This window comes from Lolium rigidum, chromosome 3 (assembly GCF_022539505.1).
Source record: "Lolium rigidum isolate FL_2022 chromosome 3, APGP_CSIRO_Lrig_0.1, whole genome shotgun sequence".
Classification (NCBI taxonomy): Eukaryota; Viridiplantae; Streptophyta; class Magnoliopsida; order Poales; family Poaceae; genus Lolium; species Lolium rigidum.
In genome coordinates, this window is record NC_061510.1 from 234,265,495 (window position 1) to 234,286,000 (window position 20,506).

General features: G+C 42.9%; 1 protein-coding gene across 1 annotated transcript; it reads right to left on the reverse strand.

Moving 5' to 3' along the window:
* Positions 1-11,231: 11,231 nt before the first annotated feature.
* On the reverse strand, positions 11,232-12,676 carry LOC124699920 (formin-like protein 6). The gene is made up of 2 exons (XM_047232143.1): positions 11,791-12,676; positions 11,232-11,608 (listed from the first exon to the last, which is right to left on the reverse strand). The coding sequence occupies exons 1-2, from the start codon at positions 12,674-12,676 to the stop codon at positions 11,232-11,234; spliced, it is 1,263 nt and encodes a 420-aa protein (XP_047088099.1).
* Between the last annotated feature and the right edge of the window lie 7,830 nt (positions 12,677-20,506).

A 20,506-nucleotide genomic window follows, 5' to 3' on the forward strand; every position in this document is an offset into this window, starting at 1 on the left:
GGCAAACCCCTAGTTGATAGGTCTTGAGCTAAATTAGTAAACACATGTGTAGTTTTATTCCGCCTAGTTTAGCTCTCAAGTAGAAGTTTTTATACACCGCCTATTCACCCCCTCCCTTCTAGGCGATGTTCTAGAACATTCAGTTCACATGGAATCTAAGATTAATGGAGGTCAAACATCACAAGAAATAAATTTTAAACAAGTGCTCAATGATGACTATGTCTTGATAATATTTTGAAAAGGCTTTAGGGAAGAAAAGGGCTTTAAATGAGAAATTATTGTTTAATTTGGTATTTTTATTTTTAGAGATAAATAACAAAAACATAGTTCTTCAATGGTCTTTAAAATTTATTTATCAAATGATGTAAAACACTTGCTTGTAAAAGTCATGTACACATGAGGTACCATAACTTGCTCGTTATGTGCAAATTAGTCCCATAACTCAGCCGCACGGGAGCTTCTTTTCAGGCAATTAGTGTCCTCCTTTTTTTCGATAAAGGGAATATATTAATATCAAAAGATACCAATTACACCTAGCCTCTGCAACAACGCTCCACCCTAATGGCAGTCCGGATGCACACATCCAAAAAAGAGAAAAGAAAACTAAGAAATAAAAATCACGCTACAGCTTTCTAGACCTAGCAACATCAATACAACCACGACCGTGTCCTCCTGCCTTAGTGTGTAATAAATATTCATTCTAAATTATAAGATCTAGCTTTTTTTCCGAATCGTTAGACGAATTTCAGTGTGTATGTTTATTCGTTGAAGTCCATATACAGTGCACGTAAGATTATCTAGGCCACGAATAATGGAATTGTACTACTGCAAACTTTTATCCAAACCATATCATCACGTAACAAAGCCAAATAAGTTATCGCACTGTCTGCAAAAATTCACGTGGCGACTTTTCGTATTTCGATACTCCGTTACTCATGTATTGGATATACATCGTGTGAGTGGATGTACATCTACATTACGTCGTGATGTTTCAAAAAAAGATCTTGACTTGTGCTGGAGCAGAGTTGATCTAAAATTTTGCTGGAGCAGCAGGGCTATATCACGTCGAGGGCAGTTCGTGACTTTCGGTGGAACATGCTGCCATGTGATATTGGTACAGTCAAAAAGTGTCCGTTGGTCCCCACGACGGACGGCCGGTTTCGGTTTCTGGAGTAGAGTAGCCCAGATTACCATACTGCCCTGGACGCGGTTCCGACGCGGCGTTGTGAGGATTTTGCTAATTTTGCTTCTGGAATGTCCCGCGTCAGATATGAACAAACGGACCTGTGCCATGCCACTTATTTGGACCGTTGCTAGTTGGATGGGCTCTCGGTCTCTGGGACAATGTGGACGGCCCAAATTGGCCAGGGGTTGAACAGATTCATGATCGTGTTGCTAAATCTTTGGACCTTCCCTACAAAAACATCTCTATACCCCTCAAATGCTTAAAAAAAAATCTCTATACCCCTCAAAAAATATCTATTGATGTACCATGAAAGGTTTTCATGAACTGTGGAGTACAATGTCACAAGGTGCCATTTTGACGATCCATGCAAAAAAAAAAGATACTAGATACTGCATTTCTGAGTTCGAATAAACAAGGCAGCTTATTGTGGGGCTTGTTCCCATTGCCATCAATGGAATTAGTACACACTGCATATCAAAACGGAGACACCGAATTTCTCTCAAATACAATGTTGTAACAGTTGGGAACTCTTCGTTGGCTAAGTGGCGGGCATGTAGGCTCATGTGATTAGCTCGGCTTCTAAGACTCACCCTAACTTAATGACTACTACTATGGCAAGGTGGTTGTCTCCAGGGCTGGCCCATAAGAGGGGGCAAAAGGGCGACCGTCCTAGGCCATCGGGTAGCAGGGCCCCGACCCGGGCAGTACTTCAATGCAAGGATATTTATGTATTACAATATTAGGTTCAGGAAAATAAGATAAATGAGACAAAATTAAAAAAAGAGAAAGATGGCCCAAACGCACCACGTACATAGTTGCTGAAAATCTAATTGATCTATATGCTTCGATCATTCTCCTGTACTCATAGTTGTCGGCTCGTCTCCTCGCTGGCTATCCCGTATTCTCTAGTCCCAGAGAATAATGGCAGGCCCCGTGTCTTTCCAATTCCGAGGTCGCCACAACCATTAATAGAAACCAACATATTATTTTGTTACCCAATCATCTTTCATTCCATCCTCAATGTTCTAGTCGTTCTAGACATTTGAGGCATCACCGCATCAAAGATGATACATATCACTCATCTTAGCACATTAGGAGAAGAGAACAGAGGGTGAAGTTTCTCCTTGATCTTCGTGCTGATTGTTGCAGGCTCCAAATCAAGAAATCTAGATCGACATCGAGCCAAAATACCAATATATGATATGTAATGGATTGCTTTTGAAATACAATGCATTCTAAATTATTTTTGTTTTCTTGCTCCAGGCCCCGGAATATGTATGGACCTGACGTGGTTGTCTCCCCCTCCAATCTAGTTTTTTTATGTTGTGAAAGCCAAGCGCGGAACCCTTTCACTTCGGGACATATGGATGTTTTTACGCTGCTATTGCCATCAAGGTGGGCAACATCAAGAAAGCACCATTTAGGGAAGTATCATGGCTCCATGAGATCAAGCCGTGTGACATTGCCCCCTTAATCTTCAAAGCATCCAAAAGAAAGAAGTGGTGTGCCATGCAAGCAATGATTAATGATGCATGGATTGGAAAGAAAACCTTGGATGAAGATTTCACAATGGACCAACCAAGTGCAACTTAATGGGGGTGGAGATAATGAGATGAGTTCGGAGCACAACAGATGTGGCTTATTCGTCGGCTGCAGCCTAGCTATCAAGCACAATTTTCCCACCTCGTCATGACGAATAGGTTAGTATGGAAGGTTTGGGTCCCTCCTAAAATCAAGTTCTTCGCTTGGCTTGCCCTCCAAAATCGTATTTTGACGACCGAACGGTTTGCCAAGCGAGGATGGCCAAATAGTTGTATTTGCCTGCTTTGCAAGAGGGCCACTGAGACGGCAAACCACCTCCTCATTCATTGTCGCTACACCATCCTTCTTTGGCGTCTCATCAAAGATTGGTTGGGGCTTCATGATCTAGACCGACAACAATGGTCAGTGCTTTCCTTGAAGTTGTGGTGGTCAAGCATGTCCAATGGCTGAACTCCGAACCACAAGGCGTTGGCATCCATGGTTCTACTAACCTCATGAGGGAAACACAAGAGTCTTCGAGAACAAGCACGTCCCATCTTTCGTCATCCTTGGAAAGATCATAATTGAGGCAAATCTTTGTCTTACCGCATGCACCAACACCAAGCCTGTGAGTGAAATTGTCCCATGAGAGTAGGCTTCTGCTCATTCTTTTCGTTCTTCTTGTTCGAAATTTTGTTGACAACTTCTACTTAATTAATCGATCTAGGCAAACCTTCAGCCTCCTTTTTTTAAAAAAGCCACGCGCGGAGTCACTAAAAGCAAAGCATCAAGAATTCGTGTCGTTCTATATATGTAGGACATCACATGCTTTTTTTTTCTGCGGATCGGAAGTTTTATTGATTAAACATCTCTATTGCACAATCCTTAATCAGGATACTAGCAAGGAAAGCTGGGGTGTAGACATCACGCACTTGAATAGCCAGCATTCCAGCAAAGCATCAAGAACTCGTGTCGGTCCGAACCAGGCAGTGACACACACTTGGTCTTCTACACCAAGTCACATACCGAACAGTCTACAACATGCACAGGCACGCTGATCAAGGTTTTTGATGCTTTGAGAAACAGGTCATATGCTAATATGCTATCAAGCCAGCCGTACCGTATAGCATCGATCAGCTTTCCTTTTGGCTTTGCGAAAGCCTGCTAGGGCTTCGATGATCGATTGCTCCGGCATCAGGAAGCAGGCTCGGGATCTGGTCAAAATAGAATTCAGTATGCAGTTCACAGGTGCCACGAATCAATCATGGCAGCTCACCCCCACCCTGCGAAAGCGTCTAAAGCAGTGCGTAGATGCTACTCCATGGGTATGCGTATGTAGCTTTCTTCACTGAAAGCTCACATGGACACTGGCATCCTGCTCTTCTCGGTCATTTTTCTTTCGTTGCAAATGGGCCCAGATCTGGATGGGGAGCCTCGAACTGGGCTCTGGACTCTGGAGCCTGGAGTTAACATCGCTTTCTCTCTTTTCTTTTCTCTTTGCCAAAGGAAAGAGTGGGATCCAAGATACTGCAAAGCTCATACTAGCATCGATTAGGGTACCGGCGAGGCAATTGCAGATTCTACCAGTGCTCCATGAGTTGCACAAAACATCACTTTAATAGATCTTTTGCAGTTTCCACTATGTACTGCACTAATCTGTTGTGATTTTTACCACTTCATCATCTAATCAACCAATTAACCTAATTGACAACAAAACAAAAGTTACATCTCCCGTCAATGCTCGAATAAATGTACAAACAAATTAAAGCTTAAAGTATCCAAAAAATATACTCTCTAGAAATTAGGTTTTTTATGCACTCTAGAATGACTACATTAGATAAGTATCATCATTTTTACTTCAAAACCTACTTGTATATTTGAAAACAAATACTTTGTATCTCACTAAAATGATCAAAGAAAAATAATTATACTTACTAAAATAATTACACTTCATTGTGGATGCTTTATAGGGTTTGATTTACCTATTCATAAATTGTATTATTCATACATAAGTTATACCCTATAAGTTATCAATAGAAATTCATGAGTTTTAACTGAAAAATTATTTTTCTATGATTTGTTTAGCATGTCACTAGTAATTGATTCCTAAAACTATATAGGCTATTTTTTTAGAAACCATTGAACCTTCATGTACTAATGTGGTCCAGTACCGTGACCGGCGCCGCGAGGCCGTCTCTCAGGTAAAGGATGTGCACATGTGTACTACTGTGACATGATCTTAAAAGAAATCATCAACCGAATGGCGACGTCTTTGGCAGCGGCAGCAGCTTTAGTATCGACATTGACGTCGGCACCCAACCTGTTCTTCTAGATTTATTTGCGCTCGGTATGTAATATTCGAGACGGCATGCAGCGGTGGAGGGAACTTTGAACTATACCATTTAAACACATCAAGCCTATTTTGATTTATATTTTTATTACAAAAAACTGTTTGGTGACACATTTGGTGGCCGCCGCTGGAAATGGTCGCGCCCCAAAGGCGGCACCATTGGACAACGTCCCCCAATCGACATATGGTTATACTGGAGATGCTCTTTTTTGGACATTTTAATGTCTAATTTCTTTGTACATTTATTCATGCATTGACATGCGAGACCCAACTACTGTTTTGCCATCAACTGGGCTAATTGGTTGATTAGATTATTAAGTGGTGAAAACCGCAACAGATTAGACCAGCACGTGGTGGAAACCGCAAAATATCGTCCATGTGATGTTTTGTGCAACATAAGAAGTAGGAGGTGGTGGAATCTGCAATTCCCTCGGTACGAGCTAGTCGCTAAGTCATGCTTCGGAAAGATATCAGTGGTGGAGGATAAAATAGTATTTCTCTAAGAAACTGAGTAATACTCCGTAGTACTGATAAGAGGTGCCAATTTGTGCTAATAATACTCACATATTTCTTAAGTTTCGAAAGAAATAAATGAGCAATACAATACTGCATTTTCAAGGCCACATGGTGCCAATTTGTGCTAATAATACTCACATATCTCTTAACTTTGACCAAAAATTATATACAAATTAATATGAAACAGAGGGAGTACATAGTTCAGATGCGCTACATTGAAATTCCAAATTATCCACCCATAAGAGGATAGGGTCTTTCTGCACCCGGGTGTATATGCACCTTTATTTGACATTTTGAACATATTTAAAAATGTCAAACAAACATGCTCATAAAGTTGTTTTAGCAAAACGACATGTTTTTTTCCCTGTGTCAAAAAGACAAACATGCTCGAGATATTTTTTGTTTTTTACACAGGACACAAAAATATCGGTTTTATGTAAAATTTCGCGTACGCACATAAAACATGCTCCTCTACATGAAAAAAAAATCCTAATTTTTTTAACCTTTTCAAATATGTTTTATCAGTTTTGAGTTTCTGATCCATCAGACTACTATATATACTGGTTCATAATAGGTGCACCAAACTCCACATTTTTTTTTCCAAAATATGAACTTACTTTAACGATTCAACCTGTAATATTCATTTTCACTAAGATGAGCAATACTCACAGTGATATTTGTTTATTGATATGATGAATATGCTCAGAGATATTTTTGTTTGGCCGGTTCCTGCATCGCGAGAGGTCGCAGTGTGTATCCACGTATAGGTACCGGCACCTGTTTTTTGGCGGCAAAGGCACAGTAAAAATGTGATTTGTGAACAGAAGAATATCGTGCAAAGTTCTAGTGTAAAAAGCTCGACTAGGAGTCTAGGACAACGACGAAGAGTCTAGGCAGCTAGGTATAGGATTTTCAATCAGCTGCCCTACGCAGGCGTAGCCCTGCCCTGACTGCGTGCTCACTAAACTCCAAGCACTGCTACTGCTCGTTCCATGTTCATCGTACCCATATTTGTAGTACCTTTTGAATATTAAATTTAGGAGGGAAATGAATGGATAAAATGTTTTTGTACTTGCGCGAATTTAGATATTTTTACCGTTGGATCACCTGGAAGACTGTAAGGAGTCCAACCCACATAAAAGAACCAACCCTCTTTCATCTCCATCCTCGTACACCCCCAGAGCCGTCCCTCCCTTGGTGATGGTCAAGATTGTTTGAGTATTTCAGGTACTATAGGCCTATCTACTGATTTGGGGCATCTTCGCTCAGCATCTCCATACGGTATCCGGCAAAGGTGTTTTGGTGGCTATATTAGGGGGCGCCGCCGAGCAGATTTGTATGGCGGGCTTATGTTTTCCACCCGCCTCTTCAAAGTAAATTCAACAAATAAAAGTACGATGAATAAATGTGAATAAATAGGCCAATCCGAACAATGGGAGTCACAAACCCGAGCTCTACATCAAAATTATGCACACGACCTTTATTTATTGCATAATTTTCATTTTTACAGTTTATAAATCACGGATCATTCAAAGTATCAACATGGATTAACGAGCGGAATAGAGCAAACAAAAAACTTCTATGCCTTCGGAAATTCAATTCGGCTCCCGGGTGCGTATGCACCCTCTACCAAAAAATCATATTTCGAAATGTCGAAAAAATTTAACAAAAAAAATTACATGTACATCTTCATAATATATGTTCGTTCGTCAAGTTTCACGAAAAACTAATGTTTTTTATGGTCTATATAAAAAAGAGAAAACTTATCTTATGAAAAGCATTATTTTTAGCACTGAGTTTTGTCTTTTTTACACACGTCACATGATAAGTCATTTTTTTTATGAAACAACTTTGTAAGTGTGTAGCACAAGAAGATTTACATGCGAATTTTTTGTTTCAATTTTTTTGAAATTCAAAATATGTGTAAGATGCATTTCAAAATAGAGGGAGCATATGCTCCCATGTTCCAAAACACCACTCCCGCTATGCCTTAATGTATACTCTGCTGAGAGGCTCAATAAAACCTCAAAGGTATTACACCACTATTCATACCCTTTTAGAGAACTTTGCAACTCTTGACACCTTTTTCTCGTCTATAGAGACCTCTATATTCTTTACTCTTAACCATAGTAATCAACATTGTCTACTACACTTCCTTGGCGTCCACCAGTCTGCTCGCCATGCCCAACCCGATGATCGTTTCATGCCCGCAATCGATGTTGATGTGTCGCCACTTCGCATCCATACCCTTAGAGCAACCCTAACAAAACATCTAAAACACCCCCAATTTCCTTTTTTGTGTGCCCATTTTAGGGGAACGTAGGTGGAAAATCCACCACATCAGTCCCACACAAGATTTTTTGCACCGTAATTTCTCAGAGGATCCTCTACGGATAGGCATGGTGTGGGGGTAAGCTTTCGTAATATCTTCTTGGGCATAAGTGGCAGCAATATGGCAGATAATTTGGTGTGGCTTGTTCATGTCTTTTCACGTTTTATATGTTTCATTTGTTACATTTGGACCCTACTTTATGTTTGAACTAGCAAGGTGGCCCTCACAAATGCGATGGCATCATTTTTAGTGTACATAAAGTGTTACTTATTTTTGTTATCTTATATAGATATTTTTTCTCCCTTTTAATTTACCCCATTTGGTGCAAGATACAGAATGTTTTAGGCATGTATAATTTGATTTTGAACATTTAATCTTTACCTTAATTTTCAAGACATGTATAAAAATATTAAAAGTTACTAATTGTATTTTTCTCAGTGAACAAAATAGACGTGGGGCTCCAAGGACACAAAAAAATAAGTGATAGAAAAACTAATCGCACATGTTAGATCAATTATCGTGTGATCGCTAGCTTAGATGAACAGGTCTATGCCTCTCTATAATTTTTGCTTGTCTACATTCTACTATTCCTGTTCATATTGTCGTCACAAAAAGAATGAGCTTGCCTTCAGATTTAGCTAATTAGTGATCAACATGCCATCAAGCATTTGGTTCTATAGTCCTTCGTGGAAGGTAATGTTAGTATCTAATATCTCCTCAAGTGTTTATTTTACCTATAGCTCCTCCTGAATCTTTTATGAAACCTATAAGACTAATCGTCCAAACACTATGATAGGTTAAAAGGAATTTGTCTATTGACCATGATTTTTATTTGGGTTCATGATAGCCATTGAAATATATTAGTAATCATTCGGAAACATGTTTAAATAATCCTTCACATGTACTTGTCATTTGTAGTCCAACTAATAATTAACATGTGCACTTATAAATATTCATCACCTATAGTTTATCTCGGTTTTGTTATGATGAACAATCATGTTTCATTAAGATATAATTATGAAATTACCAGATATGAATCTGTTTATATTGCGCGCCTCCTTTATTTGTTTGGGCCGGGTATTACATCTCTTCTTTTAATCATGTATGCCTCACCAAGGGGGGTTGTCCTTGCATTGGAAAATGGTGGCCATTGCGTAAGTTTTGGAGCTGCAAGATTCTATCTTTAGTAAACGGTGTGTTTTTGTTTGGATACGTTGTGCGCGTGTACATGTACATTACATTTACTGTTGGTAGTCCTATTTGCAGCTCCACCTCCAAATAACTGAGTTCATCAGCCTCTTATTAATTTCTGTTCCAAAAGTACTTTTTTGCGGGTAATTTTTCTGGTATGTGCATGTTATTAGCAATTCGGTAAGCATACACATAGGATTGACCTTCGCTAATTATTCATAGTCTCGGCACCTCGATGTGAATTATCCATTGACGCACCTCTTGGTAATTAACTCAGTTAAACATGTCTGATAACCACGATTATTTTTCCTCGCTTTTCGAAAATACCGCTGGTCAAAATACCGCCTGAGATTCGTTAAACAAATTTTAAATTCGTCTAAAAATATTCAAAAATCTTTGAATTTGAGCAAATCATTTGAATACCTATAAATTCCACCCGCTACAATTTTTTCTTGGTGAGAGACGAAATAGCCGGGTTTTCGGCGGGATTTCGCAAATATCGGCCGAGAAAAAGCTCATAACCTCATGCAACCACACCGATTGAGCATATCAACATGCAAAATTTTATTCTTGATGGCCTTAATTTTGCCGTCTCTGTTTTCTAGAGTCGAATACCGAGCAAACGTCTATATGAAATATGAAATCTGGACTTACTAATCAATCAACGTACAACCTAATAGAGGTATAAAAAGAACGTACGACCGCCATCCGGCCAGACTGCTTCGGTCAGTTGTACCACTGAACTATGGTTGTGCTTGGAGTGTTTGTGCTAGCCCAATTGCGTCCGTACCGGATATGTTTGGTACGCATACACAGTAACTTTTAGTATCCACCATTAATATTCGTTGTCAACAGAAACTTAACAGTTTAAATTATTTAGTGCATGTGGAAATATTTGTTGTCTTTTGGTTCATGTCTCGCATATAAATTTTAGTCTCCACTATTGATATTCACCGTGAAAAAAAACTTAACGGCTCTGATTATTTAGGCGTGGAAATATATGTTGTCTTTAAATAAATTCTTATGGTGACACCAAATCGTAACCACAATTTAAAAAAAAATCATGAGCGGCCAGCACATTTTATGGCGTACGTTTCCTTTCTCTAAATAGAGTCCGACATCTACTCAGGCACGTTATTTTTTAGGTGGCATTATTAAAATAATTAGGAGAGTCCATCTTCTTATTTAAAAGGGAAACTATGGCACAACTCCAAACGTGATTAGGAGAGCCCACCTTATTTAAAAAGAAAACTGTGGACACGTCCCCAAACGTGTCAAACGGACGTGCTATACGTTACGTAATTAATAACCTTTCATTAAATCTAACTATTAGAATAATTTAGATGTTATGGTTTAACGTGGTGGCTCTATTTAACATCCGTATATTGTAGTATATAATAGATTTAAAATTTAAAATTTTAGCTTATGGATTTAAAAGACGGTTGAATTTTGTCATGTTAAAATATGAAAACTTTCAATTCCATTGATGCATAATTATTGTTGGAATAGAGTTCATATGCATGTACATACAAGAATTTCTTACGAAATCGGAGCTCAACAGTTTGCAAATCTCAAATAAAAGTGCTGTAAATTGACACAACGGTTCTTTACAGATCCTCCAAATGACCAAAACCTACACACACACCCTGCCTATACTACTATACCACTGAACAATGGAGTGCTACTGTAAACATCCATGAGCCGGCCTCCCTCCTATCTGAACGAACGAGCTTGACCCGCCGCCTAGTTCGCGTCCTTGTGGGCGCGCGGCGGCCGCGCGTGGAGCCGACCTCATCATCTCGAAGCAGGTCAGGCAGTTTCACTGTGTGCCCACTTCATCACCACCCCCACATTCTAAAGCGACGGGATCGATCGATCGCTTTATTGCCTCTCACCTACAACGGCCGGCGTATCCATTCTTTCAATACCACTATCACCACATCATGGGGCTGTCAGTCACTGACATCTACCCCATGGACTACGTACGTCACCTTCACAGTAGCCTTGCTCCTCTCTCGTACTTCACTTCACTCACTTGAGCTGCCCTGCTGCTCAATCGGCCTCCCTTGGCTACGCACGCGCGCGTGGAGCCAAAACACGGCGTGCGCGCCAAATCATCCGTCGATTTATGTCGCTCAGAAGCAGAGCCTCTTCCTGCACATGGCGCCGCCGCCGTGAACGAACGGCGCCGGCGACTGCGCGAGCAGCTCCGCCACGACGTCCCAGACCAGGTCCTGCAGGATGGCGCGCTCCAGCGCGGCGCCGACCAGGCCGGCCTCCCACCGCTCCTCGCCGGCGCCCTGGCCCCAGACCTCCCCCACGCTCTCCACCATGGCGCGGCTCCGCCCTGAAGCATGGAGGCCCCACCGCCGCCGGTGCCGCCAGCTTTCCGCCTCCGACACCGACGGCGTCCAACGCGGCATTCCCTCCACGGCCGCCACCGGCGCCGGGTGGTGGTACATGGCCACGGCGTGCAGCTCGTTGCAGTATTGCTTGATCTTGCAGTAGTCTCCTGCACAAGTCATAGCCACGCGTGTTACCATGATGATGCATGCTGCATATTTTTTTCACGATAATTCATGACAAAGTTGACGTGGCACGTAAACCCCTGAACTTACAACTTAATTAATCTGGAGAAATGACGAAGATGCAGTATTGCAGAAACTGTATAGTGCGACAGTGCTGTGTGCGTACCCGAGAAAACGAGAGTCCGGGAAGGCTTCACGATCCTGGATCCGAGGGCCTCGTTGCCGCAACTGGGTTTGCTATCTGCTTCGAGATGCGTGCACGGAGACGACCGCTTCCTGCATGGGAACCTCGGCGAGGTGATGGCGTCCAGCACCGAGTCCGGGCTGGGGTACTGCGCCACCTCGGTCCGCGGCATCTGCTGCTGCGGCGGCGACGCCTCGTCGCGGCCGTCCGTCCATTTTGTGGCGCCCTCGCAACCCTCCCCCGCAGGAGCCGCGGGGACGTCCGACGCGGCGGCCGAGCGCATCTCGGCGGCGCGGACGGCCGCGATGATCCTGCGCAGCGTCTGCAGGTCGTCGTCGCACTTCTCCAGCGCGCCCAGCAGCCTGCGCCGCTTCTCCGCGGCCATCTCCGGCGGCGGGGGAGGAGGAGGACGCGTCGGGAGCGGCCGCGGCCGCGGCGTCGTGGCGGGGGATGGCGGCGCGGACTCCTCCAGACCCATGAGGCGCGCGACGATGGCCGGCGGCGGCGGCCTGGGGCTGTCGCAGCTCACCCGGCGGTACTCCGGCGCGATCGTCGGGCTCCGGGGCGCCTCGCACGAACGCCGCCGCCGGACAGCCGTCGGTGGCTGCAGCAGCGGCTTTGGCTTCGGCTTTGGTGCGGGCTGCGTTGGTGCTGCTGCCGGTTTCTTCATGGCCGGCGGTGGAGACGGCGGTCGTGAGGAGGCATCTTGCGTGGGCGTGGCGTTCTTGGCGGTGAGGCGCTTCCGGTGGCGGTGGTACGGGGAGAGGAGGCGGACGAGGCCGGCCATGCACCCCATGCTCCGCCGGGGCCCGGTGGCGGACGCGGAGGAGGAGGAGGACCGACATTGCGCGGACTCCGTCGGCTGCATCGCTTCTTGATCTTGACTCGTCGGTGTCAGTGTCCAGGGCGGGCGAGAAGTAGCGAAACTCGCGTGCTGTGTTAGCGTGGGTGGCATTATAATTGGTGGAGGTCGCGCGCGCAATGACCATGTCACCCCGATACTCGTCGGCAACCGTTGTCACAATACAAAGGACAGTTCCGGTATTTTACAAACGAGCTAAGCTGCACTCTGCTGCAGTAGTAGTGTGGAAGCTAGCTCAGCTCTCCTCAGCCACTTTGCTCGGCAGCAGGCGGCAGCGTGCAGCTGCTAGCTGCTTCGTTGCGGCAGACAGGCAACTTAATTAACCTGAGTACCATCACAGGCAAGTACGATGTGTCACAGGTACAGTTTATCTAGCCTTAAACCAGTGTGGGGATCAACGAATAATGAGCTCAATTATCATCCATCTCGAGGTAGAACAAACAGCTTCGAAATGATAATCTTGTGCGCAGGATTTTGGTCGGTGTATTCTGGGGGTGAGTGGTGCTTGGCGCAGGCGCATCACGTGGTAAAGGGTGTGTAGACAGCAGGTTCAGTAGATCGAGTTTTCCAGCACCATGATGATGAAGCACGCATCTCTGCATTTGTTTTTCCGTTGCTTTAGCTTCAAGTTTACACCTCCGGTAAGTATACTAAAGTCACAAGATACGACCCAGCTCCAGCTGTGCAATATATGGATCCAAACCTAAGGATTTCTCAGGATGCTTGATTATGCAGCAATTTCCTCTTTCTGGTGACTATATATGAAAGTTGATCAGAAAAATACTATTATGGCACATCAGATTAAGCACATCTAGCAGATCTGAATGTAAAACAAATACTATTATGGCACGCGCATAGCAACCTGCAAGTCGCTCCAATAACAACATCACCATTGTTGTTGATGTTGCCCACTGTATTATCCGAGTACCTGGATCTATCGAGAAGCGGACGGACCGGCAAGGGAGGCCTCGAACAACACAGCGCGCCGAGACGCTCTTGAAAATCTCATCGACCATCTCCGGTGTAGGATCTCGACAAACGGGATTTCGAAGGCTTGCTCTCTCGAATGGCCGTCCACGTAGTCGCCGGAATGGAAAAGACTAGAAAGTAGTAGATTAAATGCAGAGAGAGACAAAAGAAAGTGGAGAATGTCTCATGTCTACTGGTATAGTTTGGGAGGAGAGCTAAAGACCGAAAACGACACGTGTTGGAAGACAACACGCGTCGAGTATGCACACGCAAGCCGATACGTACCCAACTTAGGTGGTGCACCAAGCAAAAAAATTAATATTCCACAAAACGGGTTTCAAACTTGATTCACGTGACGTGCGCGATACATGACAAGGCAAGCAACTGCGGAGGAGGAGCAGTGTGCGTTAATTTATTCTCTTTTTTTTTTGCAAAACACAGTACAACGTACGCGCTCACAAATACGGACATACACTCACTCCCAGCCTACCCCTATGAGCACCTCCGAGAGACTGAGCCAAGAAACTGATGTCTGGCGGATCTTGAGATTGACGACGCCTCGCTACCGATGGGAACCTCGCCTCTCACTGAAATAATATTTCGTCTTGATGAGACACCAAAGTATCAAACCTTGGGCTTAAACTCTGTTGGGTTGGGGTGCCAGTGCTCTCCTAACCGCCCAACCTCAAGTTGGTTTTCGTGAATTTTATTCTCTTCTTACTCACTTAGAAGAGGTAGAACAATAATTTTTATACTAATTCAACGCTCTCTCAACTGCAATTTTTTTTATCTCCCACCCTCTCAAGATGCCACTAAGATGGGCCTTGAGATTTTAAAATCTGTAGGCTACATGGACTAACTACTTACTCCCTCCGTCCTCAAATAAGTGGACATCTATCTCTAAACTTACCCACAAAAGAGTGTACTTCTATCTTCCCAACGCACTTTAATTGATTCTCTCTCATCGCCCGGAAATCAAACCCAATAATATTAAGCATATATTTTTCTTGTTTTCTACATACAGTTAGCTTATTGGAAAGCGAAATAATTAAAGAGAAGAGATGCATATGTTCCCAATGTATTTGTTACTTCACTTTATAATTTATCTTGAAAACCCCGCGTGTACACTTTTTTATTGACGGATGGAGTAAGCTGCAACCTATATAATCCAACAAATGATATTACTGTCCTGCTCTCGTAACATTCTAAATTTGTTGTTTGATGCTGCTTAGTTTAATGGTGTGATTGTTTCAGGCCTTTGGCAGTTTGGCTCAGTGAGAGAAGGGAGGCGTGCAGAAGAGGTACGAACGCGGCATGGACATGAAGGCATGCAGTAGCAGCAGCAGTAGCACGGCATGTTAAAGAGCCCCAGAGGAGAGAGGCTGAGGCGAGTCGAATGCATGGTAGGTACATCGGGTGAAAAAGCAAAAGAGGCCATGCATGCAGAAAAGAAAAGGCTCCAGCCTCCAGCTACATCCATTCATCACTCCGAGGTGGAACGGAACGGATCCTAGGCTCTTTGGGAGACACCACCACGTGGCGCCACATTGCCACGCTGTGCAGGCGCAGTAGCTCGATGCACAAGTGTAGTCGACACACCAGTCTACCACTATGCCGGCGCTACTACGAACGAGCGAGCACTGCTGCACTCTGTCTCCGTTGCCGCGGCGCGAGGCGAGATCGCGCTTCTGAAATCTGAATGATTCGAAGAAGCTGAGCAGTATAGGACCCGTGGGGATCTTGATAAGTTTTATATGGAGCTGATGGAAGCTAGTGGCAGTAGCAGGCAAAGCAGCAACAGTGGCTTGCGCCCGGCACGGCGGCGCGCGCACCTAGCCGCATCGTCTTGCGCCGCGGCCGGTGGCGCGGGGACGGGCCGGGAAGAATACGATGCTAACGGAAGCCTTCGTCCCCAGCTGCGTCGTGTCTAGGGATACGAGCGTGCCGACTGCTAGCTTTGCCCTGACAGTGCGTGCATCCATGGAGGCAGCGCTGTCAGCTAGCGCTCGGCGGTAACGGTCCGGCTACCGGAGCAGACGTGCGTGTCGGTGTCGGGGCGATCGAGCGGCCTGCCCAAATGATGCCCGCGCTTCGTAATCAGAGAAGCTGCCGCTAATCGTTGTCTGATAGCGGTGCAGACGATTTTTCTAAGACACGGGCGTCACCTAAGGCTGGTCATAGTGAGGAGTAACTTAGACTAGTAACATATACGATGTTACTAGGTTACTACCTTCATAGTGGGTAGTAACTTATATGTGGTGTCATGCATTGTATCATCTATTATGTTGTAGACTCATTTTACCTTGGGGTGTGTGATCTTAGACTGCTCATAGTGGGAGTAACATAGCTAGTAACATCACACATCTCGAGACATTTTGGTGACATGGCATGCGAATAAATGAAAAAAAAGAGTGAGGTGGTAACCAGGCCCGGCGCTGAGGCGGTGCAACCGGTGCGACCGCACCGGGCCTCTGATCGCTAGAGGCCCCCGATCGCTATGTATACTAGTACGTATATTAGTACCCACAAGTGGAGGTGCAGCTCACGTTTGTAAAATTGGAAAGAAAAAAAATCGAATCAATCAGCTCACCTGCCTGTACGCACACATCAATAAAGAAAGGAAAGGCATTGACTCAGTCCGGCCGGTCGCGTGGAAATTACCTCACGCATCGTCTTCTCCCCTGACCTCCTCAACTCCTCTTCACTTTTCCATTCCCCAACCTCAATCAGCGTCATGGGACGGCTCTGGCTTGTCGAGATTTCTAGCCGTTTTGGAGGAATTAATGGAGGAGGAGATCGTGATTCATTGATTCCCAAGAAATCTCTTCCGAATTTGCAACGGTCAGTACAATCTCCTTCTATATATTCTTCAAGATTAGTCTGTTCTTGGTCATTCCTGCCGATCTCCACTTCTCCTTCCTTATTCCCCAATCCTCATGTGCTTGAGTAAGGCAGAAGATTGAAGAAAGGGGGAAATCAGAAGGGGAATCGCCGAATCGGCAACAGCACGCAGCTGGGCAGGGGCCGGAAGGTCGCCGGCGCGGCGGCGGCAGCGCCCAGCGGTCAGCAACAAGGGCCAGCACGGTGGTAATGTGGTAGGGCAAGCCAGCGAGGCAGCGACATCGAGTTGAGCATCATCTTGGCTGCAGCCTCCAGGTGCAGTCGTTTCAACTTTTAATTGCATATCCTAATTCATTTTGTGTAGTGCCAACATGTCATCGAGAAAGTATATGTCAGGTCATGAAAAGCGAGAAAAGAGAAAGCGAGTAGATGAGCTAATAGAATCCCAAAAGGGTGCCATGGAGAAATTTATTAGAAAAAATGCAAGTTCTGCTAGTAATTCTCAAGAATTAGCTCTAGCAATTGTTGAACATTCCAATGAAAATTTAGATACGAACAATGCTAGTGGTCATGAAAAGTCAGGCGAAGATGATAATGCTGCGAGTGACCATGAAAATTCCGATCGGGGTGATAAAAATGTGAGTGACCATGAACCAGAGCAACAACATTTTACCATGAATATTTACGATCCAGCAAATTGGGATAACTTAAATGATAAATTAAGGGATATGTTAGTGGAGAAGGGACCTATAAGAGAAAAAAACCTTGTTTTTCGTTTAAATGATTCTGGTAGGCATTTTTCATATTCTTATTATTCTAAAAAACTGAGCAATGGAGAAGTTCATGATCGAGAATGGCTAGTATATTCGAAGCGTGTCGACAAGGTGTTTTGCTTTTGCTGTAAGCTTTTCAAGTTAACAAATAACAAGAGCGCATTAGCAAGGGATGGAGTGGGAGATTGGAGACACCTTAGTGACAGGATAAAAGATCACGAAAATAGTGTTGAGCATATTAGTAATATGAGCAATTGGAATGAGTTGAGAATTAGACTAGGAAACAACCAAACCATTGATAGAGATTTGCAAAAGATATTCGCAAAGGAGAAAGAACGCTTGAAACAAGTTTTGCGAAGAATAATTGCTTGTTGTAAAATATCTTGGAAAACGAAATTTGGCATTTCGGGGATCTAGTGAGAAGCTTTACGATGACAATAATGGAAATTTCTTAGCGACCGTTGAGATGATTGCCGAGTTTGACTTGGTAATGCAAGATCATCTTAGACGCATTGAAAATAATGAAATTCATCATCATTACCTTAGCCATTCAATTCAAAACGAGTTGATCTCTCTTTTAGCATCAACTGTTACAACTTCTATTATAAAAATTGTTAAAGAGGCCAAGTATTTTTCCATTATCCTTGATTGTACTCCGGATGTGAGTCACGAGGAGCAAATGACTCTACTTGTTCGATGTGTTAATTTGTCAACTAAAAAGATGAAAATTGAAGAGTTCTTTCTTGGGTTCCTTAAGGTAGATGATACATCCGGGTTGGGTCTTTTTAATGAATTGCTTGCTGCGATGAACTCTTTTGGTCTTAATATTGATGATGTGAGAGGACAAGGTTACGATAATGGTTCAAACATGAAAGGGAAAAATCAAGGGGTACAAAAACGATTACTTGGTATTAATCCAAGAGCGTTATATATGCCATGTGCTTGTCATAGTCTTAATCTCACACTTTGTGACATGGCGAATTCATGTAGTAAAGCTATTACATTCTTTGGCATTGTCCAACGAATATATGTACTGTTTTCAAGTTCAACTAAAAGATGGAAAGTTCTCCTTGACCATGTTCCAAATTTCACTCTAAAATCTTTGTCTAATACTCGTTGGGAGAGTAGGATTAAAAGTATCAAGGCTATTAGATTTCAAGCTCCTCAACTAAGGTCAGCTTTATTAGAATTATCTAAATCTGGTGATGATGCCATGGCGAGAAGCAATGCTAAAACTTTATATGATGTGATTGGTACTTTTGAGTTTTTACTTAGCATGGTTATTTGGCATGATATTTTGTTTTACGTAAATATGGTGAGTAAAACATTGCAATCCCCATCCATGTGCATTGACTCAACCTTGAAACAGATTGAGGGCATAATGGAATTTTTTGGTAAGTATAGAAGTACAGGATTTTCAGCTAGTTTGATCATTGCCAAAGAACTTGCAAATGATATGAAAATACAGCCATCATTTCCAATAAAACGACGTGTTACTAGAAAAAAACATTTTGATGAAAGTGATGATGATGCTAACAATGAAGAGATCCTAGCTGCAGAAAAAGCTTTCCAAGTTGATTTCTTTTATGTTATGGTGGACATGGCAAATACTTCATTGAAAAATAGATTTGAGGAACTTGGAGTTTTCAAAGAAATATTTGGGTTTATGCTTAGCTCATCAAATTTGAAGTCACTGGATGATGTTGAGATACAAAAATGTTGCAAAAAATTTGCTAAAACTTTCTCTCGTAAAGATCCAATCTCTCATAAAGATGTATTTGATGTTGACTCTGATGATCTTTTTTCCGAATTAAGAATGTTGCAAATGACCTTACCAGATGAACCTATGTGTGCTGCGGAGATGTTTGAGTTTGTTAGAAGTATAAATTGTTTCCCAAACATTGCTGTTGCTTATCGAATTTTATTTACCATACCCGTGACAGTAGCTTCAGCTGAAAGAAGCTTTTCAAAACTGAAATTGTTAAAAAATTACCTAAGATCAGCAATGTCACAAGAGAGATTGAATGGTCTAGCTACTATATGCATTGAGAAGGGCCTATTGGACCAGATTAATGTTGATAATATTATCAATGACTTTGCCTCAACAAATTTTAGAAAAAAACGATTTACATAATTAGTGCACTTGTCTATTTTGCAAGTCAATACAAGATCAGAGTACAAGCTGGAGTATTGGCAGGAGACCTGGAGTGCAAGAACAAGTGTGAGCAGGAGCACGAGCTAGAATTTGAGTTGAAATGCAATAAGATCATGACTGGTGAGTAGCCGCCAAGATTGTATTCAATGATCAAATTTCTATGAAATAAAACATCAGAAATCATCTCTATTGCTTGTGTATGGGGGGGGCCTTTTTTTTGTCTTGCACCAGGGCCCCTGACATGATAGGGCCGGCCCTGGTGGTAACTAGCTATGTTACCATAACATCACACACTCCAAGGCAAAATGAGTCTACAACATAATAAATAACACAATGCATGACACCACATATAAGTTACTACCCACTATGAAGGTAGTAACCTAGACTAGTAACATGGCATATGTTACTAGTCTAAGTTACTCCCCACTATGAGCAGCCTAATCCCTCACTTCACAACAACTACCTCGAGATTCTAGGTTAAATTTAAAATTTGAAAATTTTAATTAAGAATAAAAGGATATTAGCGGTCATAATATACTTTATAACAATATTAACATTCCCGAAAACTGCAAACGGAGGCCGAGCTACATGTAGCATTTTTCTAAAAAAAAAAATTGGAAATCTTCCATACAATAGATTTTATACTGTAAATTTTGATATTTTCCTACATATTTAATAAAGCTTTACAAATTTTAATTTTGATTGAATCTAGAGGACGAGAGGACGAGGTAATTGTGAACCGAGTGAGCCCATGGAACATGTTTCGGTGGATGCCATGCGACCGTCGGATCTGCAACGAGCCCATCGATACCATCAACCCACTAGATAACTATTTTCTCCGTTCCAAACTAAATGTCCCTTCTTTGGTCTGATTTGGTCTATGTGTGGTGAAACTAGACACATCTTGTAGAGAGACGAAGCAAGAAACTGAGTGGCAGTGTGGTCATCTCTATATCCTCTACAATTTCATCGGTGTCATTCTAAACAAATGATAAGTAGGTAATGACAATTAGTAAAAAATATCTTAACTTTTATTGAGGCCAGCATATGTTACTAGTTTATGTTATTACTTTCATAGTAGGTAGAAACTTATATGTG